The sequence below is a fragment of the Nannobrachium achirus genome (genome assembly GCF_963921795.1).
Source record: "Nannobrachium achirus genome assembly, chromosome: 10".
In the NCBI taxonomy this organism is placed as follows: Eukaryota; Metazoa; Chordata; class Actinopteri; order Myctophiformes; family Myctophidae; genus Nannobrachium; species Nannobrachium achirus.
Genome location: NC_137819.1, coordinates 35,852,706 through 35,878,858, shown reverse-complemented (window position 1 = coordinate 35,878,858; position 26,153 = coordinate 35,852,706). Strand labels below are relative to the sequence as shown.

Below are 26,153 nucleotides of genomic sequence, written 5' to 3'. Positions count from 1 at the left end.
ACGGTTATGATGCGTGATGATGATGACGACATCAGTGTGAGACGGATCCGGAAATACACTGGAAATACAGACAGAGAAAGAAAATAATGTGATATCAAACAATCTTTTGAGTATTACAGACTTTATTGTTACTGTTTCCACTACTCATTCATTTTGCCTACCAAGGTAAGATAATCGACCAGGCAATAACGCCAAAGACGATCAAACTAAAGCTATAATGTTGGACATTTCTTAACGTTGTGTCCCAGAGAAAGAGAGTGGTGGTGTTGTTCTGCATGACAAAGGAGCTATTCTTTTCATAACTTGTTAGATCATTGGTACAAGGTCAACTAAAATGAAACTCAGGTAAGCCTTGCGGCTTGTTTCAATTGAGACCCCTTTCTTTAACTCATATATAACATTGAATGACAGACAGATAGAACACAGTATATGCAGTAGATGTCAGAAAAAGAAGGAAAAATACAAGCTATACATTCTGTTGGAGAAATGATAAAATACACCCCCAACCATGAATTAAATGGATTACAGCAATTAAATTGTTGATTAATTGAATTCATAGGACCACAATGGAAACCACTTCACCTTTTGCATACTGTTAGTATTCAATCAATAAAAAATAAAAAAGCAATTCCCTATTAGATATGGATTTAGTGTCAAACATCATATTACTAGTACGCTGATTTCTGGTGATGGGTATTTATTTGACATATTTGTAGCCAGGCTTTATGCAGGTTAAAGGATATTTTTAGGAAGTTAAATATTCTTTAGTTCCCTATTCAGTTATTTTATCTTGCACTATTGAGCACCTTGGCACAACAAATTTAGCCTGGAAACCAATCAGATATCCCATTGCAAAAAAAAAAGAAAAAAAAAGGCCCTTGGCAGATTTGGTCTGGCATTGTGATAGACCTTGGAAATGAAGGCTCCACACAGAGATTCCAGACTAATATCTGGAGTAGGCCTATTACAGAGCGGGGATCGCATTCTCGCACACATCGCCACTGCAGAAATGTCAGATGCCTCTCGAGAACTCCATGTATGTGATCTGCCTCAAATCGCCTCAAATACACCTTGGTTGGTGGCCAAGAAACAACGACAAGTTTGTGCCCTGTTTAGAAGCTCTGACCTGACGGTCGCCACTCGCCATTAGGGCGTGTTAATTGTATATCTATGTGATATTTGTCTGGCCACCCATGCCAGGCTACTACATTTTCCTGTGGGACAAATACCATCCGTCTGTCTTTCAATGTTATATGAGATACTTAAAGTGTGGTTCCTGTGGAAATAAGCCTCGGCTTTCTAGGATCTCCTTTTAGTTGACCTTGTACCAGTGATTTGTACTGTCATGAAACTGTACTTTTTTCTATTGCAAACTTCTAATAAATTCTTCAATCAATCAATCAATCAAACCATTGATCTTCTTATCCACAGTATGTCTGTGCACCAGGTTGCCATGAGTTCAGAGGCAGCAGACCGGGTGGCAGCAGCAACTACTAGCAGACCCAGTACTCCAATCCAAACCTCCTGGTTTGAGTTCCTACTGGATGGCACACTGCTGGAGAAACACCTCCAGAAGGAATTCCCAGGTAAGATTTATTTTTTAAATTCTACTTTATATGTTCATGAATTGAATACCAAGGACCTCCAACGGAAACAAGACCACAAGTGCTTTTTTGGGGTGTTCCTTTTAGGCATGGTGTTTTGACTGTACTTGTACTGTACTACATTTCTTGTTTGAATGTACTTGTACTGTTCTTTTTGTCTAGACCGCATTGTTTGTCTGAAACAAATCTTTGCACCAAAAATTGCCGACCCACAAGCTTGTTCCGATGAGCTGTGAACTTGTAGATTTGCTAACATTCCACACATGATGGTTGCTGCGATTCAAGTGGTTAACTAATGGATTGAAATTACTTTATTTTTTGAAATAAATTAATATATACAGATCTCACTCTCTTTCTCCCTCTCTATCTATAAGTAAAATGTTAAATAAGTTACACAAATTGTGTACAGTACACCCTGCAAAGTATCATGAATATTTGCAATTTTCCCCATAGACCCAACCAACGTGCAGCTGATCATCCAGTTCCTAGAGCAGGCCTCCAAGCCGTCGGTAAATGAACAGAACCAAGTACAGCCGCCGGTGGACAACCGCCGGAACCGCACTCTGAAGCTGTTGGCGCTCAAAGTGGCAGCATACATGAAGTGGGACCTGGACACACTGGAGAAAGGGTTAGCCTGGTTTTGTTTGGGTTTGCCCAGTGCAAAATATCTTTTAAGTATTTGCCATTTTTTGCATTTCTGAATGCATGATCTGTCATTGGTCGGTCTAATTGTCCATATACAAAGTGTATCTCCTCCATATTTCTAAATATGTATTTGGCCACAGACACCCATCTCCAAATATTTAGTTCCAGGGACCACCAGAAGCAAACCTTTGGTTAAAATGTTCGCTTTAAAAATACATATACAGTATTCAAAGATTAGCAAAAAATAGCAGATCTACAAGCTTGCAGCGCGCTGTGAGCTTGTATATCTGCTATCTTTTAATAGTTAAGCTATCATCACTATAGTGAAGTGTTGACTCTCTCCTCTCAGCTTAACCATCCCTGTGCTGAACATGTTACTGAATGAGCTGCTGTGTGTGAGCAAAGTGCCCCCAGGGGTGAAACATGTGGACCTGGATCTGTCAACTCTGCCCCCCACCACCGCCATGGGCGTCATCATCTACAACCGTTGGTGAGTACAGCCTAATTTATACTTTGTTGAGTTGTCGACTGACCGCATCATATGACAATAAAAACTATTTCCTAAATAGTAGTTTTGAAATTCCTTATACTAAGTTTATACATAGTGTAATTTAGGTTTCAGGGACAGTTGTCCCATAGCTTAATCACTTAAATATACTGTACTTCACAAACAACACTGATCTATGAGCTCACAATGCGTTACATTTGTGTTGATTTTTTATTTTATTTTTTTAAGAAAATATTTTCACATAATATAATAAATAACATGCCCAAAATAGGTTGCCGTGACTTATGATTTCAAACCACAACTACTTGGTTTGGTGTTAAGATTTTTGAGGAAAAACAAGAAGCTAAATTCACCGGACAGCTTGACTGGGACTTTTAATTATCAGTACAATGCTATAAGAAATACATAATGTTAAATATATCTTCATTTTGACTTTCTGATTACAATATATTTTTCTTTTTGTCATGAAGGGCCATCAGAACGATAGTGCTGAGCAGTTTTCCTGAGAAACAGAACAAGCCTGGGCCGCACCAGATGAACATGTAGGCCTTTTCAATTCTCCTCTCTACTTTTAGCTTCTCCTTATTCTTTAAAAATGTTTATGCAAGAGTCACACGAAAAGGGCACACTCTAGCCTGAAATACAATTACAAGAATAATGTCATCGATGTGTCACTGTTGTATTTCCCAGGTTGAGTATTGTGCAGCAGGAGAAAGAAATGACAGAAAATATCCTCAGTGTGGTGAGTAAACAACAAACTGAGCTTTACTAACATATTCTTTTTCGGTCTTGTAGGTAGGGTTGGCCAATTAGTTCAAAATATAAAGATAAAAAATAATAATTGTTCATTAATCGAGGCAAAAGTTTTAAATAATCATACCATATTGCCCGGCCCTGGGACATACTAGTGTCATGTCCAGGGGGTGTACTTTTACATCAAGCTGTCTCACACCACATAAACAGCAGACAGGCTCCTGCCCTATGGGCAACATAGATTGGCAAGGCTTACTTACTTTACTTACTTATATCGCCCAGCCCTACTTGTAGGTATGGTTTTGCTAATTTGCTATACTCAATTCTCCATCATGTTTTCAACATTTCGACCCCTTCAGCTGAAGGAGCAAGCTGCTGACTCCATCAGTGTCTTGGAGGGTGCGCTGAGGCTGAAGAAGGACTTCTACATCCACACACTAAGGACACTGGACCTGCTGGCTGCTGAGGCCGGCACCACCAACGGAGAGACTGAGTCGTCCACTGCAGGTCTCTGCATCAGTGCCGAGGAGCTACACTGTCAGGTTAGATCTACACATGCTAGTGTTTCTCAACCTTTTTAAATTCATGGACCCCCAGTTTGATATGCATTAAGCCTCTGTTTCTCAACCTGTGGATGATGATATTGCAATTGGGCCCCTAAATAACTGACACATGATTTTAATAATGTAAAAAAAATAAACTTGAAATGTTAGTTTTCATTGTGATACACACACAAACTTCCATTGATCCCAACCGGATCCCATTCATACCGGTTGATGCTTTTATTCTTGGCCAAAGAAATACCTTTTTGAAAGATAATTACACCATTTTATCACCACATTATTATGTAGTATACAATTACTGTATCTGTATTTACTCACGAAGCAAACATGAATACGAATTAATTGCACTAAATAAATGCTCCCGGTGTGTAAGGACCTTAAGAGATTTTTGCTATAAATGATGCATTCTGAATGTGTTAATTAATGTACTGCAATTCTGGACAAGTTAATCAAACCTACCCTTGATGTAACCCTTATCTTTAACAGGTGCATTATGACTTGGGAGGTATTTACTTCCAACAAGGCTGCACAGACCAGCCGGCTTATGAGAAGGCGCGGGAACACTTCAGACAGACCAGGGAGCTGTTACAGAAGGTATAGTACACCCATGTGTTCATTCTGGGTTTGGTAATGACCTTTACTAATTACAAAACGTAACCTTTGTGTGGCCCCAGGAAGAGTAGCTGCTGCTGATGTAGTACTACGTAGTAGTTAAACAATTAAGCTGTCGGAAACAATGGTTTGTCTTTAATGCAAGGCAGCTTAATTTACAAGTACACCTCCTGGACATGATGCTAGTATGTCGAAGGGACTTGTCCCCAGTCCAACCACCTGAGTGCCAAGCAGGATGGCATTGGGTAAAGGTTCTATAGTCTTTGGTATGACTCGGCTGGGGATTGAACCCATATCTCTGTCTCAGGGCGGACAATAACCACAACTCCACTGAGTGGTTGTTAAAGTAACTTGCTCCTAAATGATTCTAAATCTTAAGCAAATTCATTACAACGATTAAACATTTTTGATAGCCAATGGCAAATACATTTTAATTATGGGTTAGCATGTGAACTTGGAAGATCCCTGAAATTAAATATAGAATGCTTTCCCAAACATACTGTAAAGTGTTATCCCACCAGTAGGTTTTTGATCTCTCAGAATGTATCTTTATCTGACTTTTAGCTGGACTCAACTCTCCATGTGCACCTGGACGAGAAGCGACTGGCTGGCTACTGGAATGCCTGTAGGGCCCTGACAGGAGCCTTAGACCCCAGTGACTCACATAGCACTCCCTATGGACAGATCAACAGCCTGATCAGGACACACAACTACCAGGTCAGAACAGACTGACAACAGACCTGCACCCCCTTCATTTCAATTTCATGCTCAACACTTGATTTGTCTTTATATTGAAAAACAAATGAAAAACTCAACAAATACTCATAACAGGTAAACACAGGATATATAAAACATGAACACATTTAATGATATATTTAACTCATTGACTGAGAAATGTAAAGAAAAGAAAAACTTTACTGAATGCAATGTATATTCGCAAGAGTACTTTGGACACAATAAATGCATTGTAATGCTGCTACAGATATAGTTTGACAAATGTGTATATATACTTTATTATACTGTATATTCTGGTCAGGAATGTCTAGTGCTTTGACATTGTTCTGAATTTTAAATTTTAAATGTTTTGTCATTCTTTCAAACTCCCCTCTAGGCTCTTATTGAGGCCTTCATCAAAGACAATTTGTCTCGCAGCTTGCCAAACCACTTCAGACAATCTGTTCTCAGGGAGTTTCTGCATAAAGTCCAGCAAGGGTGAGTTAACCATCATCACGCTATTCATTGTAGGGCATGGCAAAATATCAATATTATATTGATATTGTCTATTGTGATATAAGATTAGATATAGTTTTGGATTATTAAACAGCTTTCAAATACTGAAATAAACATTATCCTTTCACCATTGCTAAACCATAAACTCTGGAAACTAATTATTGTATTAGAATTTTTGTTGATTAATTTGTACAGCCCTAATTCAAACGCTGATTAGTCTGATTTTAACGTTTTATAATGTTGATTTGTTGCTGTGTGCAGTGACAGGGGCCTTGAAGAGGTGTGTCACAAGCTGTGTGTGTGCAACTCTGTGCGAGACGCCTTGGAGGGAGAAGTCCTCAGTGTGCGTTTCCAGCAGCTGCTCCTGAGACCTAGCAAACGAATGGTGGACTTCATACTGGAGGTACAAAGTAACCAATTTCCCACCATAGATTGAATTACTTTACCTACTGGGGAGTTAAGCCTGAGTTATACTCAGTTGCAATGTCAAGTGGTCTTAGAACGTTCTGGTGAGTCAGTAGGCAGGAAGTGAACAACATACGCTCAGGGAGTCTTGGGTTTGACTTGGGTCTAAATGAAAGAGCACATTTAATTTAAATGATATTTCTTCTCCTTGCAGGTGTGTACGCGATCACTGGAGAAGGATCGTCCGTCTGAAACCTCCAGAAGAAATATGGCCAACTTTATGAAGTGAGTGAGTTGCATCTCTTTTGGTGTAGTACTGTACTTTTAACCTGTTAACAATCCTGTATAATTTGCAAAAAACGCCTATACACAGCGTACCCAAAGTAAATTGATTGTAGTTTTAAAACCATTTGGAGTAATGCATTGGGCATGGTCTCATTTTGAAGGAAACATTTTGAAGTTTTACCCAGAAATAAATAATCACTCTGTGTGCAACTGACATTGAGTAATGCAAGTTTTAACTTACTGGAATAGCAGGTTTTTAATCCTCGCCTAAATATGTTCAGTAAATAGATGCCTGCATAACACTGTTATTATCATATAGGAGCTGAAAAACACAATGTGGACACATTTTGAAGCCTTACCTAGCCCAATTTCAAAGGACATGATAAAACTACAGAATATGAATATTTTACACGTTTTACTAAGTGTATGTTTATGCGTTTTCATTTGGAGACATTTGCATATATCATATAAAAAGGTCAAAAAAGGGCTAATAGACTGGATTTTTTTTATTTTATTATTTTATTATTTTAATTTATTTATTATTATTATTATTTAATTTATTTATTTTACTGACAGCCCTAACACTCTTGGTCTGACATTCGGCGCCGCTGCTGCGTATTTACGCACGTCCAGTAGAGCCGTTAAGGTCTTTGCACATTGCTGCGTTTTTCGGGCCGAATATCGGAGTGAATTTCGGAGTGCGTGAATAAAAAAATCAACCTCACATTATGTCAATCACGTTTGCACACTGCCGCCGGTTTCGTATTTATTTTCGGACCAGGGTTGATTTTTTCCGATTTTCGCAGCTGTTGCACTGAGTCCCTTGCTCTCTCTCCCTTTCCTCTCTCTCTCCCTGGCCTACAGCTTTCGGATTTCCAAAACGCAACGAAAACACGCAGTGCAGTGTGCAACCACCTTTACGCAGGGTTTTTTGGGTATAGTTCACTTCAGCCAAAATAAAGTAGACACATTTTGTGGAGAATTTCATTGGCTATAAGAAGTGCCAGTCATCAGAACAACCTGCTGCCATTGGCTGAATATATGAGCCAGGAAACGGAGTCATGGACCTCCTCTGAGAACATACTATTGGTTGCTATTGGGCGACTGGGAGACGACTGAGACAGGACTAGAAGCTCCAATTGGGTGAAATGAAGTGTCAATCATTGTGTGGAGCTTGGAGGCTATTTTAATAGTATTCAGTTGTAAAACTGAAAACCTGAACTAGAGTTAGAAGCAAAAACACGTGAAAGATTGTCATACTCTGACATCACGCTTGTATCCATGACTATAGTTGTACAGAGGTTTCTTGGCAGAAAATGTGGTTTGGACTATGTACAAACAATGGATTTTATCATGTTTACCCTTCCTCTACACAAGAACATCATTGTTGTGGAAATATATGATGTTGTTGGAGTACAATCCAACTCTAAACGTGAGTAGCAGCAGATTTATGAATATTTGTTTGTTTGTTTATGTCGGACTTCTGCGTTGTTAGCGGCGTGAGTTTCGGTGCTATAATCAAATGGTTTGCGGATTCGGAATCACAAGAATCTTAGCTTTAAAATGGTATACAGCTTGGCAATGCAAGTAACACAGAGGCTTGTCTAAACGTGATTGTTTGTCAACAAACGGCCGGCGGGCCCACACCTGTTAAGAGGTTAAACACCTTGTTTGTTTTATTTGCCATGTCTTATTGTTTTTGTTTTATTTTCCCAGTGCAAATAATGTAAACACTTAGCATTGCATTAAGACTGTCTGCAACATATGCAGATTTGCATATTGCATGCATATTTATTTATTTAGTTCCTACTTGGCTAAAGTGTCCCTTCCTTTCAGGACCTTGTGTGAGAGCCTAGAGGAGCTTCCTTTGGTGTTCATGGTGTCGTCTCACAAGCTGTTCATGGAGCTTCTGAAGGAAGAGGAGAGGAAGGTCCTGGTGGAGCAGATGAGGAAAAGGTCGGCCACTATCAACCTCAGCGCCAAGCCCCTGCCTTCTTTCTATGACATACCAGGTACCTCCGAGCCCCTGCCTTCTTTCTATGACATACCAGGTACCTCCGAGCCCCTGCCTTCTTTCTATGACATACCAGGTACCTCCGAGCCCCTGCCTTCTTTCTATGACATACCAGGTACCTCCAAGCCCCTGCCTTCTTTCTATGACATACCAGTTACCTCCGAAACCATTGCTTTCCTTCTATGACCTCTATCAGGACAGGACAAATTAGATGTCCTTTATTATCTACTAGGGAAGATCATTTTGCTTAGGGCGGTACTGACGAACATTAAATACATACACCACAGTTAAGACACCACAGTAATAGTGGTGAACATTTCAATAATGAAAAACAAGATTTCACCCCAACGAGACAACAAGGAATGTGGACACATTCCATTTTTGTTTGCTGTAATTGTAGCGCATGTTGATAGTCTACACAGTAATATGCATTTTGTTTACAGCAGGAGCACTGAATCAATTTATTTGATAAAGTCACCCCTGCTCCAAATAAACACACACACACACACACACACACACACACACACACACACACACACACACACACACACACACACTCATTGTACATTGTACAGTAACAAATGAATAAATCTGACCGGTAAAGACATTTTCCCAGGACTTGGGTCCTGAGTCACCCTGCCTGAGTTTATTGTCCAGTAATGCCAGGCTCACTGCACTGTACTGTTATCCTAACATGCGTGATCCTGGTACTGACTGCACGGTGCTCTTTCTTTCCAAAGCCTCAGCCAGTGTGAACATTGGCCAGCTGGAGCAGCAGCTCATCCTGACCTTGGAGCCACGGAGGATCAGACAGATCCTCATTGAACTCCACGGCATGGCCGAACGGCCCTTCTGGAAGGTCAACAGCAAGGTAGGGGGGCAACAAATCCATGCGCACAAGATCTTCTATCGCATCACGATGATGAAACATGGGATTTTATAAAAGTAAATGAAAATAAAGGCACAACCTTAAAATAAGCTTATATTCTTAGTTGGAAGACTCGAAATATCACTGGTTCAAGATAAAAGCAAGATATTAGATATAGTGCACGCCATGCTGAAGTAGATCTCTGCTAAACAATACACACAATTTATTCTTCTGTGGTTGTTTTGTTAAAATGCCAAGTTCTCCCCTTTTGTGTTAACAGTGGGAGGTTCCTTCAGCCTACATCACTGTGATCCTTGGCACCAAAGACAACCTGACCAAGGACCTGGTTTACATCCTCATGGCCAAAGGCCTCCACTGCATCTTAATAAAGGTCTGTTTGAAGAAATGATAATCAGATTATCTTATTATTAACACAACATTGATCTTCTGGTGGTGTCTTGTGTGGAGTGCATGCTTGCACAAAAATCTTTCTTTTGCAAGAAATACATAAAAAAATAAAACATAATACTGACTTATTCCTGATCCGATCCCAATTTGAACGGGCAGGACTTCGCTCATGCCAGGCAGCTGTTCTCGGCATGTCTGGAGCTGGTAACGGAGTTCTCTCCCAAGCTCCGGCAGGTGATGCTGAACGAGATGCTGCTGCTGGAGGTCCGAGCACACGAGACGGCGGCGGCCGAGGGCAGCAGGGAGAGGCCGCCCCCTGACCTGGTCAGCAGGGTCCGAGGGTACCTGGAGATGAGGATACATGGTGGGTGGACTTTATGGTTTCACACCTATGGGACGTGTTTAACCACTTTAGACCTGGAATCCCTATTTTGGGCATGTCCTTATAGGCGAAATGCTTTCATATTTTTTCGAAAATAGGAGATCTACAAGCTCACAGCGTTTAACGACGAGTGGCAAACTTGGTAGATCAGCTACTTTCATTATTCATCGTACGACAAAGTATATAGAGCAAACCACGTGAGATCTACAAGCTCACACAGCGTTGGTTTGTAGGCTTGTAGATTAGCTATTTTCGCCGAAGAGACTTGGTGTAAATGGCAAAAACTATGCGTCCAAGGATAGAGCCTTTGGGGACCAAAGTCAAGTACAGTACATAGGATCTAAATGGTTAATAATTTAACATGTTATACTGTGACATGATGGAGACGGCATCATGGATTTTCTTTGTTTTTTTGTGCTTTAATATCTTACTGTACTACGTGCTGTTTACATTTCTGACTAATAAAGTATTCAATCAATCAATCATCGTTTACGCGGTCTCACCCCTGATGGTTGATGTGTTTGTTTTCAGATGTGCCTCTGCGTCAGGTTGTTGGGGAGGAGTGCGTTGCCTTCATGTTGAACTGGAGGGAGAACGACTATCTGACTCTGCAGGTGCCACAGTCTCTGGTGATGAACAACCCTTACGTTAAGGTGAGCACGCATTCTTTTTCCACTGTCTTTGACCATTTTTATAGCACTCACTTACAGTACACATCATGCAATGATTGGTCTTTGAGAAACAAACTTAGAGCCACCACGCAGTCTTGACAAAACAAAACTTGACACCCCTTTGGGCGACACGATAGCCAAATGGATACGGCACATACTGTACCACGTGGGTGCAAAATGACTTCTTCAGCATATTCCCGGTTCTAAACCTGGCTGGCCAGATAGTTCGCTGTGTGTAAAGCAGAAGTGAGAAAAAGTTGGGTCTGCAAACTACTGCTATATGGAGTACATCTACAGAGGAAGTGCAGCTTATGTTGAGGCTGCTTTGATTCTAGAAAGATCTCACATTTATAATGATGACCAGAATCAAATGACCAGTGAATGATCACATGTATTTAAAGGTCTGGTTTTGAAAATGTAGTGAAATTTATGAATTATGTAACTGGCTCATGACTACTGTATCGTGGAATCTTCCTCATTCATCCAGTCTAACAATGAATTGTCACGTCATCAAGCTTGGCTGCTTGATTAATCTCTTATCTGATCCCAGATTGACTTCCATATTTTCCCCTGATAGCTCGGTCAGCTTCTGGCCTCTACCTGCAAGGAGCTCCCAGGTCCTAAAGAAAGTCGGCGTACGGCCAAAGAGCTGTGGGAAGTGGTGGTGCAGATCTGCAGCGTGTCACTCCAGCACAAGAGAACAAGTGACGGCCTCATTAAACAAAGGGACTCCAGTATGGGCATCCTGCTCAGGTATATCCTGATTTAAACTTCGTTAAGCACTGGTATCTTGTGCTTTAAATAGCCAGTCTACAAGCTCACAGCGCGTTGTTATGTGGAAGAGCGGCTATTTTTGACGAACAACACCGACACGCAACAAAGAGTGAATGAAGCAAGAGGCTGATGTGTACCATTTTCTGACATAATATATAGGAATATTTTTGCGTTGTAGTTAGTTTGGTGCTTTGCAGAATCCACACTACATAATCTAGGATTGGTCATAATTTTGATGATTATGGAATTAATTTATTCGTGGTCTCTGCCTAGTAGTATGTTTCAGCCCAATTTGTTTTGGCAATTTTGGCACCCTCTGGTGGACAAATGTACGGATTGAGTGGCATACATACTAATTAATACATTAAGGGGGATATTTTACTGCGATTAAAAGGTCTCGAGCGTATTGTCAGATAGTGCGCTTCGTTTGGGCTGGTGTGATGGCTCATGTGAATTCTGGTGAAAAACTGTGGTCTCGCTTCACTTACAAGCGTGCCAGAGTTTGGGTTCACTGTTGGTGTGAATGCAATCCACATCAAATGCAGGAAATGAACCAAATCATGTGGCATTGTGCGTTGAAGAATTTGTAGAAACAGGGGGAGAAGGAGGCATTATTACAGCATCATATTTGTTGTTTGGTGCGATTCCTTTGGTGGACAAAGTGCAGCGTTAACGCAAACTCACAATGTTGCAACTTCACCCCACCCAATCGCACAGAGTCTACCAAACGAATGGTGTGAATCTGCCCTAAAAGTGTTCTGCATTGTTTTATGGTTCTAATTAATTAATACATTTATTAATTAATGTATATAATTGGGGAAAAGGTCAAATTGAAGCATTTTATGGTACTGTTCATGGTACAAATTGTTAAAACAATTATTTGTGTTTGGCACATTCACATTTGTGTTCATACTATCTATTACAAATAAGTCCATTCTGTTGTTTGTGTCTACCTGTTTAGGAGTAAATTCATCACTTTCATCAAGAAACTGAGGGTGAGTGCGGTGCTTGATGAATGTATTTTATATTTGATTTAATGAATATGTTTTGGATGATGAGGAGCAGTGGAATAATGTGTTTTCTTAATTTTCTTACAGGAGCCTCTAGTGCTGACCACCCTCATCTCCCTGTTTGTGAGGTTTCACAGCATAGTACGGGTATGCATCACACGTTTATGGCCAGCCTACCTCATCTTAATCTAGCTCAGCTAATTTATGCTTTCGACAGCTTTATTAATTGTAAATGTATGCATTACCAATGGTCTGTTGTTCCAGGATGATATCGTCAATGAGGTGACAGCAGAACACCTCTCCATCTGGCCGTCTTCTCTCGCCAAGTATGAGCTTTTCTCTCTCTCTCTCGTTGCTCATCTGAACGTTATGCCATTAGGTGATATCTTTATCATTACTGCCGGACAGAAGTGTATCTCCAGTTCTATTCCCCCACACACACACACACACACACAAATTAATGCATTATTATTGTGGTTGCCTCGCAGGGCAACCAGACTGTAGTTCTTGTGTAGCTTTCTCATCATCTGATGTAACCCAATCAGACTACACAATACCTTGATATCGTGATGTCATCCTTTTCCCCCTCTCTGATTGGCTCCCCATTAGAGTCAATGGCAACCACACTTGCAATTTCCAATTGCATATTTCTAGTTTTATGTCATGCAAACACTGTCATGGTTACTACAGTATAACGCATCGCAATGAGACATTGTGAGCTTGTAGATTGTCTATTTTCGCTATTTTGCTAAATTTTGAAAGTTTTCACCAATAATTGATGCCAAGAAATAGGTTGAAAGGGCTTGTGACTAAATAATGACAACATCGGATCCAATGGAACACAGGTTCATTCTTTCCCCTTTATTTTAAATGGTAACAATTTTGGACATCCTATGTTTCCACCCGACCGAAAATGTAAAATGAGATGTGTGTGGCTTCCCAGCATACAGGCTGTGGATGTGGAGGCGGTGGCTGTGACAGTCAAAGAGCTGGTGTCCTATGCGCTCACTTTGAACCCCAACAATCAGTCCTGGCTCATCACACAGGCTGACATCTACTTTGGTAAGAAACATGTACTGCACAGCACGTTCGGTGTAGGCGTTTAATTTGTTAGGGTTTTAAGGCTTTAATAAATACCTCTGTCCTCTTACTACTTTGGTGGAAAATTATATTTATTCCAGTGTCATGCGATCTTGGTGGCCAGTCATCACATTGTAACTGTGTAACGACTAGAATGTCAAATATGGAATGTACGCCTTATGGAAAGGGATGACTTATGAAAAACATTAATTCAGTGTTTTATTAGTTGGTTAGTTGATCCACTTATGTTTTTGTTGAATCTCTCTTCAGTGACCAACCAGTACTCTGCAGCCTTACATTTTTACCTCCAAGCTGGTGCAGTGTGCTCTGACTTCTTCACCAAAGCGGTGCCCCCAGATGTCTACACTGATCAGGTACAGTTGCCATCGTCCTTTGCACAGGTGACATATTAGGTATCCAACAAGGGCACTTTCTAGCCAAAACTTTGTAGGGCATGAATGTTTGATCTATCGTGTAGAATAATGGTGATGTACACGGTTTGGGTGATTTTATATACTGTTGCACTAAACCCTATGACTGAATGACTGTCCTCTAGCTGTCAAGGCTTTCATTTTAGTCAGTTTGTGTTCAAAGTGGAAGATTTGGGATCCTACAAAGATTTGTTTATCCATCAATAATTAACAAATTAGAGAATTATGGATGTATCCTTGCAGCTTTATTTTTACTGAACACAATCACCAGCCTGTGACCCTTTCTTACAGGTCCTGAAGAGAATGATCAAGTGCTGTTCGATGACAAACTGCCACACACAGGTCAGACCCAGTCAAAGATGTCTCTCCCACCCAGATTCTCTTGGTTGGTGATGTTTAACCACATGCTGTCCTTCTCCTCCTGTTTGATTGTTAGGTTGCTGTCCTCTGCCAGTTTCTGAGAGAGGTGGATTATATGACGGCATTCAAAGCTCTTCAGGAACAAAACAGGTAATTACATTTTCTACCCTTAAAACCTTGTCAGGTTTACTTATTTACCGGTATTTGGGATTTATCTTTTTGGTAAGTCCATATTTAAAACCAGCAGCTTAACACTTGGGGAGCCAAACTCGTTCAGGGACGAGTTATGGCCACTAGGTGTCCCCCTGCCACAGGAAGTTATCTCGTTCACAGACGTGGCAACAAACAGTTAACTTTTTGAGCCTGCAGCTGCCCTTTGAATGACCTGAGTGCATTACGTCACCCAGTCAGTGCAGGCAGCCCCTCTGGGCAAGACATCACGGAAGGACTTAACATTGCTTTAGATTCTACTTTGAAACATAAGAACGGCTTTATCTAAGAATGACATGAAAACAGCCCCATGGAAGCAGAGAGCTGATTGTTTTCACGGCGACACTTTACCGCGATTTTACCGCGATTTTTGGATTTTAGTTTCGCGAGCGTTTGTAAACAAATGGATTATCCTCCTCAATCTTCTCTGGACACGCACGTGCACACGCACAAAGCTTGCGAGGCACGTCAAAACAAAGCGTAAGTCAGTGGCAGCAGCAACAGCTATAAATGTTATAAACCTTAGCAGCCCATGTGTTAAAGGTTACGCAGAGTGGACACTTCATATCAGATATACAAGCTCACATGTTGCTATTTTTGCACAACACCATTGCATGACAAGTATAAAGGGTGTAAGTACATCATTGCGACCGTAGGTATCATTTACTACCAAAACCTCCACAGGCTGTCCGTCCGTCCGTCTGTCTGTCTGTGAGTCAGTCACACTTTTGCCCTGCTCATATCTCCACAACCGTTGCCCCCATCCATGCCAAATTTTGCACACATACTCCTTACCTGCCAAACTACAACCTCCAAGGACCCCCAGAGCTCCAGGGACCCCCAGGTCCCTGGGGGACCCCCAGGTGTAAATAAATGTCCCTCTGTGAGTGACACGTCACACGTCACACTTTTGCCCTGCTCATATCTCCACAACCGTTGCCCCCATCCATGGCACATTTTGCACACACACTCCTTACCTGCCAAACTACAACCTCCAAGGACCCCCGGAGCTCCAGGGACCCCCAGGTGTAAAAAATGACCACATGTGCAAAAATGACCAAATGACCACCCCAACGTGGCTGCTCACGGGGAATTCCTGGGGACCACCCACTCCTGGTGCTCCAGAACGGATGCAAAAGTGGTGGCGCCCCCAGTGGAGGACCCCCTCCACTGCAGCTCACATCAAATGCCGTAACTCGGGCTAGGAGCGTCCGGGAGAGCCGGGGCCGGTACCCATTCGTCCGCCAAGGCAACGCGGAGACCCCACCCCTCATTTCTCACATGGCCCTCTTCTAGCGCCACCTGCAGGCCGATTTTTAAAACACATTTTTGGACACTGCTCCTACAGTTTTGGCCCTAAAATCACGCAAATCGCTACACAGTATGTCTACACTCATCCCATCAACATGAATCTGTCCCATATAGCGCCACCTTCAGGCCGATTTTTAAAAACACATTTTTGGACACTGCTCCTACAGATTTTGCCCTAAAATCACGGAAATCACTACACAGCATGTCTACACTCATGTCATCAACATGGATCAGGAAGATTTTGGAAAAAAACATTTTTTTTGCCCCCGATTACTGGTGTAAATCATTATGTAAATCAGAGAAATCAATTTAGATAATCATTTAATATGTTTTAAATATGTTCGATAATTCAATACTAAAAAAGGTTTTCAATAGAATAATCTATAGTTGTATTCCTAGACCTACAAGTTCTCTAATGCACATTTTATTTTTGCAGTCATGATGCCATGGACTCACTCTATGACTACATCTGGGACATCACCATCTTGGAATATCTCACACGTATCCTTAATGAACTTAAAGATCATTTAAGAATAATACCACTTAGGATAACTGTACCAAATCTTGGGAAAATCATCCAAATATAATGTTTTTAGGATAGGATCTCTATACATAGTAATATGTTGATGATGCCTAGTTCATTGACTCAACAGTGTATAATATTGTGTGTGTATAACAGTGTATAGTATTGACTTTGACCTCTAAGGAACAATTGCTGTATTGACTTTGACCTCTAAGGACCTTCCAGGAAGAGTGCTCATGTGCGCCTTGCGGTGACACGCTTCCTAGTTTCTTCTTTTTTCGCACTGATTTTTGACACTGCACTATTAGGTTGTTAGTGTTGGTAGTTTCTGAGTATTTTTGCTTTGTTTAACAATGACAGTGAGATACTTGTTTGCACTAACTAGCATTGACTGCTATGGTCTCTTTTGCAAGACACTTTATGTATATATACTTATATATTATTCGCCCCCTCTATTGATGCACCTTCTCCTTATTGTCTCCACCAGCCGAAGGCTGAGGGAGAGTATGTTTTCCCCTCCGTCCGTGCGTCCGTGCGTCCGTCCGTGCGTCCGTGCGTCCTCGCAGTTTGTGAACAGCTAATCTCAGTCACCGTTGGCCCGATCGCTGCCAAACTGAGCACACACACTCCCTGGATGCCAATCTAGAACCTCTGCCCCACATTTTTCAAATCAGCCTCATGGTGGCGCTATAACAGGCCGATTTGTGTGGCCTGGTTGTTACCAGCTAATCTCCGGCGCCGTTGGCCCGATCGCTGCCAAACTGAGCACACACACTCCCTGGATGCTAATTCAGAACCTCTGCCCCACATTTTTTAAATCAGCCTCATGGTGGCGCTATAACAGGCCGATTTGTGTGGCCTGGTGGAGACCTGTGCTCGTTGGTACTGTACTGCTCTTGTCTTTGTTTTTTTCCCCTCTTATCTATCTTTCTTACGTCTCTGTAACTTTGTAAATAACTGTATACTGCTGTGCTACTACTGGACAACTAAATTTCCCCCTTGGGATAATAAAGGTATCTATCTATCTATCTATCAATATACTTTGTTGAACCCTTAACTTTGTGTTCAGATATTCACCATAAAAGGGGTGAAAGCGAGAAGAGACAAATAGCTGTAAGTCTTTTTTTTATCTTCATATAATCTATGATGGTGATAATTAAGCAGCAAACCTTAGTGCAGACCATGTATGCTCCTCGTGAGCCACGTGGACCCTATCTTAAGAATAAACATTAAATATGCCTTAAACATAACATTGTTTATGGGCATTAGCATGTGAAAGGGATACATATTTGACTGATACCTGATACTGATACCTAATGCGATAAGTAATCATCTCAAATTAGTCATTACATTGCAGCTTTCACACATAATTAGATATCGTGTACTGGATTGGAAAATCGAGGCCTTAGGGTTGAACGTACATGTAATTATTCTTTTCAGGTAAAAGCGATTGGTCAGACGGAGCTCAATGCCAGTAACCCAGAGGAAGTACTACTATTGGCTGCACAGAAGAGGAAAAAGAAGTTCCTTCAAGCCATGGCTAAATTGTACTTCTAAAAACATACAGGACCACTTGTCTGTTGGGAGAAAAAAACTGTACATTTTATTTCATTTGGTAAAAAATAAACATTTTCAAATAAATACATATTTTTTTAATCTGTACAAATGTCCATACATGTTTAGTTTCCCTCTATGGGCAAAACTAGTAAACTCCCTGAGGTACACATTAAATACCTTGGCTGGCTTTATTAACAAATCATAAATAATATGATAAGGCTATAACTGAGCATTCTGTCTTGACAGATTTGTATTTTTTCCCCTTTTGGCAATACATACAGAATTCATAGTAAATTAAATAATGCAGAAATTGCACCACTGAAATCAAGGAATGTCAACTACACATTCGAGTCACAGCAAACAATGCATTTTTGATCAGATGAAAAAAAAAATCAAAAGTTTTAACATATGGAATACTTGAACATTTTTACAGTGAAATGTATAGAACATCAGGCTGCCATTGTTTACCTTTAGTAGATTCACTTACCAAGAGCAGCTTACAGACACTATGCAGTGTCTTCAAAGACACATTGCTGTAGTGAGACCTTAAATATGGGGCCCTTTATTGCTTTAGCTAAGATGACATCCATCCAACCAAATACATCCATATTCACTCAGGGTGACTCATTCGATCCCATTTATGGAGATTCAGAATCCTAGCGCCAAGTAAAAACTTCCTGTTCAGAAGGGTCATTTAGCTGATAACAGCAGCCCTTTCTCCTTCTCTTGGCCACCAACTATCCTCGTAGTCGAGTTGTCCTGTCTGGACCGAACTGAGTTAAATCCAGTCCAGTCATTCTTGTTCTATTTAACTTTTCCAATTGTCAGTGTGCAGTAGACTTCTCTGTACTGTTGGGTGGTGTCAGGAACCCCTGCATCACAGGGACAGGGCGGCTCAGTTTCTCCCTGGTATCCGCCTCATCCTGAATTGCATACAAAAGATTGTTTAACCACTTATGCCCTTTATATTTCACAGTACGCTGAAAAGCGTTTAACCATTTGTTATATATGCCCTGAATAGAAGAGAATGGAACACCCAAAACTGCTTCAAAACACACAAATGTTGGCGCAATGCACCAGTATAATCCTTGACATATGCTGCTTATACTGTTGGTGATAAACAAAGTATTTATTTATTTACTGCATACTAGTATTACATTTGTAGACAGTTGTGATTTCATCATAGCCAATTTGATTAAAATGCAAAATCACAAAAGTATAAAACAAGGCTTACTCACCAGCATGGTCATGTAGTCTGCATGTGTCTGAATGTTGTGTCTGTTGTAGTGTTTCACGTTAATAAAATCCTTCAACATGACTTCGCCATAACGTGCTACCGTCTCCACAAAGGGAGCCATCCAGTCAACACAGGGCTCAATGACATCCCATGACAAACCTGAGGAGAGTAAAATGTGTTCAGTTTAGGGTTGTGTTCAAAGACATGGCAAATGGTGCAGTCTTTGTTGAAAGAAATGAACAGACGTGCACAGTCTGCACAACTTAAGGTGAATGTGTATTCTGATTCAATATTCTGCTTACGTGAAACTTCCTCAACGGTTTCAAACTGGACGAAATGGCACAGCACTGATGCAGCCAACACGCTGTACTGGAAGTCCAGTGAGTTTATGTTGAGGACACACAGATCTAAAAGCTACAAACAAAAATTGAGAGACAAAAGTGACGGGTCAGATTTGAACCAACAACTTCACTACAGGCACATGACATGTCCTTCACATCCCTATTAAAGTTAAACATTTGAGCAAGCATTTGAGCCATGTGCACAAAGCGCAAGTTGGCACCTTGTCTAGTTTTTTTGGTTTTGGCAATCAGTTAGTTTTTATTTTTTAGAAGCCGAGGTAATTATAAATTAGTATGCATTGTGAGTCATTTGAGCCTACTGTTCTCATCATATATACATACCCGCGTGACTTGCACATAGATTTCCTGTGGAAACTGAGGTTCTAGAAGATCAGAGTTGCTGTTCATTGATGCCATCTGCATGTAAAGTTTTAGCCATGACACGGCAGTCTCTGGACAAAGGTTCCAATTTAATGCCTGAAAAAGCAACAGAAAGGTAGAAACATGAAAATATGTTGTGCGATTTATGCAAACTAATCCTCTCATTCAAGTAGACTTTGTGCAGGACCACTGGAGATAAACCAGTTTCAAAGAAAAGAGGTTGCACAGCTCGTAGCCACAATGCATTATTTGACCAATGTTTCGACACAGTAGATCTTTAGGCCAGGGTATCGAATGGAAAACTGCCACACAAAAAGGAACACATGCATTATACTGTAATGCTAAATGAAAGTTAAATCACATTGTGGTAAACTAACTGAGTATATTACCTTCAAAATGATCAGTTCCATTTTAAGAATGTCATATTCCAGGCAGGCCCCATCTGTCACAAATGCCAACTCGGCCAACTTGGGAGGATATATTTCCTATGGGTAATGGGAATATAAAATGAGTTACACTTAGCATCACAATTAAAACACTTGCATATGCTAATGTTTTTGTTGTCTTGATGCATTGTCACTAGTAGGCAAATGAGTCACTACTGGATACATATGATTGTTTCAGCTGATGGCCTGCTGAGTGGCGTCTTGCGGATACCCAAGCTTGTACAAGTTCCTGTCCCCCCCGAGCCCCCTGTGATTGGCTGAACCGGAGGTAGGGAGCGCTCCATTGTAGTCACTTGGACCGTGCAGAGGAGGTGAATAGAATGCGTTTATCGTGGGCTTTTTTATGCCCAGGCCGTAAGGCCTGGGCATAAATATAACGATTGCATTCACCACGGCTTCGTAACTCGCGCAGCCGGCCCTGGCCCGCTCTTCGCGGGCACTCGCGCCTGCAGCGCTCGGGCGCGAAGAGGTCCGCTGGCCTTCGCGCCGCTTGCAATGTCGTGGACAATAACTGAATGTCGTGGACAATAACTGTGACATATAACCATAAAACGAGCGCTCCCTTCCTAAACACGCTTGGTAATCTGCTAGACGCTGCTGAGTGTTTAGAGCCAAGCTGAGGCAATGTGTGAAATGTAGAAAAGTCTTGAAAATACAGTGTAGTCCATTTTTTGGGTGAAGTGTACTCTGTTTAGCAGACATTAGCAGAATAGCGGCGATTAGAGCCATTCACGGTCCAAGGTAGTTTCCAAAAAGCATACTGATAGTTGTCTGAATCGGTTTTCATACATGCAATAGCTTACCTCCATCTTTGATGCAATGAACAGACAGGTTATGCCAATAAGTTGCAGTCTGTCTTTATCGATGTTGTCTTGACTCAACATGAACCGGTCAAAGTAGTCCTGTGCCAGGTACGCAGTCTGTCGATGCAGGGAGTAAACTTCACTCACCTTGGGGGGAAAAGAATAATTATAAAATGTAGTTGTCTACAGCCACAATGTCATCCTCCACAAAACGATATGATACATCAATAAATAAGTAATGACCTGATATTAATCATTTTAAAACTAATCGTGTTAAAATAAGTACAATAAAAAACCCTTGACTCTAAACTATTAAAATGTGGTTGCTAGAAAAGACAAAGGCATTTAAAACCTAGATAATTACAATAAGTCATCTTTTTCCTTTACCTCAAATAACCAGTCCAGAAGGACTGATCTCATCCTGGGCGCTAATCTGGGGTGCAGCTGCATGAAGCTCTTGCTGTGAGTGTACTTCTGTTCCTTGCCCAACATCTTCTCCCACACATCGTCAGGTGAACCCCAACTACATGAATGGGGGGAATATTATATTAATTCCAAACGTGCAAAACAGGACCTGCTCTTTTTTCTGTAAAACTAATAAAGTTCATAAAGTTAACATATTGTAAGTATAACTAAATGCATTTGAGTATAACAAAAAAATGCCAGTCTACTAGCGGAGAACACGCCACATTGCGACACGTTTTGCGCTTGTAGACTGGCTATTTTTTAGCTACTTATTCGTGACAGTACAATGATGGAGTGGGACATTAATTTACGAAATATGGAGATAAAAGGTTTCTGTCGAAAGCAACAGTATGCAATGTGGCCCCCTGGAGTGAGTGTGGAAATACAGTGTCCCCTAAATATAATGTCCATGGGAGGCTCTCTCCATTCCGACATGTCGCCACTCCGAAATTGACTTCTTATTGTCGGAGTGGCGACACTCCCATGGGCCTAAGGTTTAGGGTTAGGGTTAGAGATAGGGTTAGTGTCGGAATGGAGACATGTCGGAAAGGAGACATGTCGGAGTGGAGAGATGCACTCAATGTCCATGTACAGTATTTGCTAGGGAGTTACTATGTTTACTTATCCATAATAATACATTTTCCCCTTAAATCGTATTGTATCGCCATGAATGAACCAATATTGTCCATGTATCGTCAAACATGTATCGTGGTGTGTATCGTATTAAAATGTATTGTTACAGCCCAAGCAATTAGGCTTACATTTACCACCCGCCCAAGTGAGAAACAATCGTATTTAGTGTCAGGAAGACCTGGAAAGGAACTGTTGTGACAGTAGGACGTGAGCCGGTGTTACTTTGTTATTCACCTGAGCAGTGGGAGGGGGCATGGATGTAAGCGATTGTCTCTGGTTGTGAGGCTCACATAGCTGGCCTCGTCACTGGGCTTGTTGACACTTTTCTCAGGGGTCTCAATGAGAATACAGGGATTGGCGACACCTTCAAGTACCAACTGGTTCTGAAATGGAAATTATGCTTGTTGAGAGCTTTACAAGAAAAGCCAGAAGAACATTTGAATGACATTCTTATCTATAGACAGAGTAGGAGCCTAATTTCTCTAATTAAATTGCCACCGCGGCTAGTCAGTGGATAGCCACTCTGGAAGTGTATTTTAAATGAATTGAAATGAATCCTCTAAATGACTAATTTCCAAGGTAAACAGTCTAGAAGACGATACAAACACTCAGGCGATAGCTAAAGATTTTGCAGTATTTAGCTAATGACTGATAAACAAGCAATAGAGGCATACAATTAGAACTGAGACAGGACATTATCGTGTATATTTGTTTGAGTCTTAAAGTATGAATTGCCCTACCTTCTCATTTTGACGTTTTGACAAGGGCTGGAGCTTTTTTCTGTTGATCTGCTGAAATGAACAGTTACATTATGTCACACACAACATATTACCTGTTGCACATACAATAATTGCAGCAGAAATGTTATTCCTAGTGGGTTAAAGCACAAATTACAAATACATTCACATTTCTGTGTCCATAAAATGTTCATGACTGGGTATCAGGTAAACACATCAATCTTTAATAAACTAAGTATTCTTACCTTTGTTATCTTGCCTTTCTGAATTGGGGCATTTTCAGATTTTGAGTGCATGCGACCACTGTGGGGACAGATTGCAGTTCATTTTAAGTATAGGCCTACTACACCAATTGTCAAAGGTTAGTGTTACAATATTATTACATTACTATATAAATGTAGCAGCTGTAGTCATTACCTTCGTCTGGTCATGTTTATGGAGAGTGAGGCTTCTGCTTCTGTAAAATGAAAACAAACACAAATTTAGCATGTAGTCAATGATGTTGGTTGACAGTAAAACACCAGGAAGTGTAACATCTTGTGCTGGCAGTATTTCTAGCTTTCTTGGTTTCCATACAAATTACACTTCATTCTAACCCAAATACAGTTGACATAACTTACTAGACTAGAACATAATACTTAACTCACTGTTTCAGGAACTGTGATATTTAAAGTGTTACAGCGCATTTGAATGATAGACGCGCCAACAATTAGCGCGTAAACTTGACAGGCTCAACAAGTCCTACCGGCTAAAATAAAACCTGACTCAATTAAAACAGTCTGTGAGGCCTAATCACACTACAAGCGGTAGTCCTGTCCACGGAATTATTCAATTACACAACAAAAAGTGACCAAATACCGCACAAAGGAGCTTGTAATGATAGCCTAGCTCCCTCCAAAAAGTAGGCAGCAGCTGCTGGACCAAGAGGCACAGCGCCAATAACACAAAGACCACAGGAGGAGATCATATTATATTCACACTGGAAGCTACTACGTGCTTATCTAATGTTATCTGCCCCGTGCCCCTTCATTAATGAACGTATAATTACAAGTGTATTTAAACAACCATATTCATCAAATCAAAAGTAGAAGCTCATTGAGCAAATACCAGCCTGAAGTAAGACTGTACACACACTTTAAAAAATAAAAATATATATAAACTAGTCTCAGTCTCATCTTAAACGCCACCATTCTATCTATGGTATGTTAAACAAGGCGCGTGCTAAAGTTAACACTAGCTTGTTAAATAGCTAACGTAAATAGCAGAAGCCAAAGTAGCCTTAAAGATAACTATAAACACATCTACAAAGCAAAAATAATGACAACAGACCGACCGAGCCCATATATAACGTTGCTATACACACCTTTACAGTGCCGCATTCAAAGAAAACGTGGTAATAAACCGTGTGCAACAGTAAACATGAACAGTAAACTATTGTATAGTGTAGTACTAGTGATAATATGATTGAGAGAGACCTACCAGCTGCTGCAGTTCAGTCCAAAATGAGAGAGACACTGAGAGAGAGAGAGGGTCTGTCTGTTTGGCGCTCGCGCCAACAAGTGTGTGACTGACTGCAGTGCACAGCGCCGCCAATATCCGATCTACAAGCTCACAGCGCGTCGCGGATGATATGAGTTGCGAGCTTGTGGATCGGCTTAAAGTAGTGCTCGAGACGTTGCGCATGCGTGTCAAAAACTACCACTACAAATGTCAAAAACAGTCGAACTGTGTACCTTTTAGTTATGTTATACCTCTATGGCGTGTTAACATGATACTGTAGATAAACTGTGACAAATATGCATATACATCATTTGTAGTAATCCAATGGCTTTTTAATAACGCTTGTATTACCTGGATTCGTTTCAACAGCCATAAATAAGCCGAACAGCTTACTAGGATCTCCTTTTAGTCGACCTTGTACCAGTGATTTGTAGACTACTGTCATGAAACTGTACTTTTCCCTATGCAACCTTCTAATAAATTATTCAATCAATCAAACAAACAATCAATCAATCAATCAATAGCTCTGTGGTCCATAGCTTAGGTATTTAGTTATTGGATAACTCGCGGACCAGAGCTATTAAATTATTATTTATTGCTATGCTTTATGTACACAGGAAAGTGAAACCATGCACTTTACACGTTTGAATATCATGTTTATTCTAGTCCAATGGATTTTTACAAACAGGTCTCACTCACACACACACACACACACACACACACACACACACACACACACACACACACACACACACACACACACACACACACACACACACACACACACACACACACACACACACACACACACACACACATGCACACACACACACACTCACTCACTCTCTCTCTCTTTCTCTCTGTCTCTCTCTCTCTCTGGAAGCCTTCGATGATTGGACCTTGATTAGTAGGTCAACCAATAGGAATGGGCGTTCAACACATGAACACAACGTGCGTTTGGCTCTGCATGTAAACAAACTAGCAGAGAGAGACAGAGAGAGAGAGAGAGATAATGTGATCCAGACACTTTCACGTTTCTTTATTCTACTTTCCTGTACGTACATATATGTTTGAATATTCTGTTTGCTTAGACAATGTAAACCCAACCGTTACCTTATGCGATGTGATGCGCGAACACTGTACGATAACAGAGACCGAGCAAGAGATTTTGATAGAGCGGGTGTTCGTACATGAGCGGTTCCATGGTGTAATGGTTAGCACTCAGGACTCTGAATCCTGCGATCCGAGTTCAAATCTCGGTGGGACCTGATTTCTTGCCTGCCCCCTACGAAGTACAACAACACCCAATTGTGTATTTGTTTACGTTTTTATGTAAGTTATCTTTGTTATACAAAATAGCACTTTTTCGGTTTGTATATGTATTTTAAGTTCGTTTTTGTACTCGG

At 40.9% G+C, this 26,153-nt stretch overlaps 2 protein-coding genes across 2 annotated transcripts; one reads left to right on the top strand and one right to left on the bottom strand.

Annotated features, from left to right (window-relative positions):
* Positions 1 to 53: 53 nt before the first annotated feature.
* ints8 (integrator complex subunit 8) lies at positions 54 to 18,204 on the top strand (the record flags this gene model as incomplete). Its single annotated transcript, XM_080735038.1, has 28 exons — positions 54 to 165; positions 1,432 to 1,586; positions 2,058 to 2,232; positions 2,599 to 2,739; positions 3,228 to 3,299; positions 3,448 to 3,499; positions 3,870 to 4,052; positions 4,560 to 4,667; positions 5,250 to 5,402; positions 5,797 to 5,897; positions 6,177 to 6,318; positions 6,535 to 6,605; positions 8,442 to 8,617; positions 9,360 to 9,490; positions 9,768 to 9,878; positions 10,055 to 10,259; positions 10,809 to 10,930; positions 11,526 to 11,701; positions 12,684 to 12,717; positions 12,820 to 12,879; positions 12,997 to 13,058; positions 13,676 to 13,794; positions 14,083 to 14,186; positions 14,535 to 14,585; positions 14,680 to 14,753; positions 16,561 to 16,625; positions 17,717 to 17,760; positions 18,088 to 18,204. The coding sequence occupies exons 2-28, from the start codon at positions 1,433 to 1,435 to the stop codon at positions 18,202 to 18,204; spliced, it is 3,003 nt and encodes a 1,000-aa protein (XP_080591164.1). The 5' UTR covers positions 54 to 165; position 1,432.
* Positions 18,205 to 18,987: 783 nt separating this feature from the next.
* LOC308292595 (G1/S-specific cyclin-E2-like) lies at positions 18,988 to 23,694 on the bottom strand. Its single transcript, XM_080734979.1, has 11 exons — positions 23,665 to 23,694; positions 23,493 to 23,550; positions 23,251 to 23,301; positions 22,745 to 22,893; positions 21,800 to 21,935; positions 21,413 to 21,559; positions 20,553 to 20,648; positions 20,125 to 20,259; positions 19,744 to 19,855; positions 19,443 to 19,600; positions 18,988 to 19,127 (listed from the first exon to the last, which is right to left on the bottom strand). Exons 1-11 carry the CDS (start codon positions 23,676 to 23,678, stop codon positions 19,029 to 19,031), a joined length of 1,155 nt encoding a protein of 384 aa, XP_080591105.1. The 5' UTR covers positions 23,679 to 23,694; the 3' UTR covers positions 18,988 to 19,028.
* Between the last annotated feature and the right edge of the window lie 2,459 nt (positions 23,695 to 26,153).

What these genes read in the sequence shown, in the direction of transcription:
- LOC308292595 (XM_080734979.1), bottom strand. An exon ending in TGGAACTGATCATTTTGAAG is followed by an intron (nt 20,260 to 20,552) that starts GTAATATACTCA and finishes TTGCTTTTTCAG; the next exon opens with GCATTAAATTGGAACCTTTG. An exon ending in TCTATGTGCAAGTCACGCGG is followed by an intron (nt 19,856 to 20,124) that starts GTATGTATATAT and finishes TTTTGTTTGTAG; the next exon opens with CTTTTAGATCTGTGTGTCCT.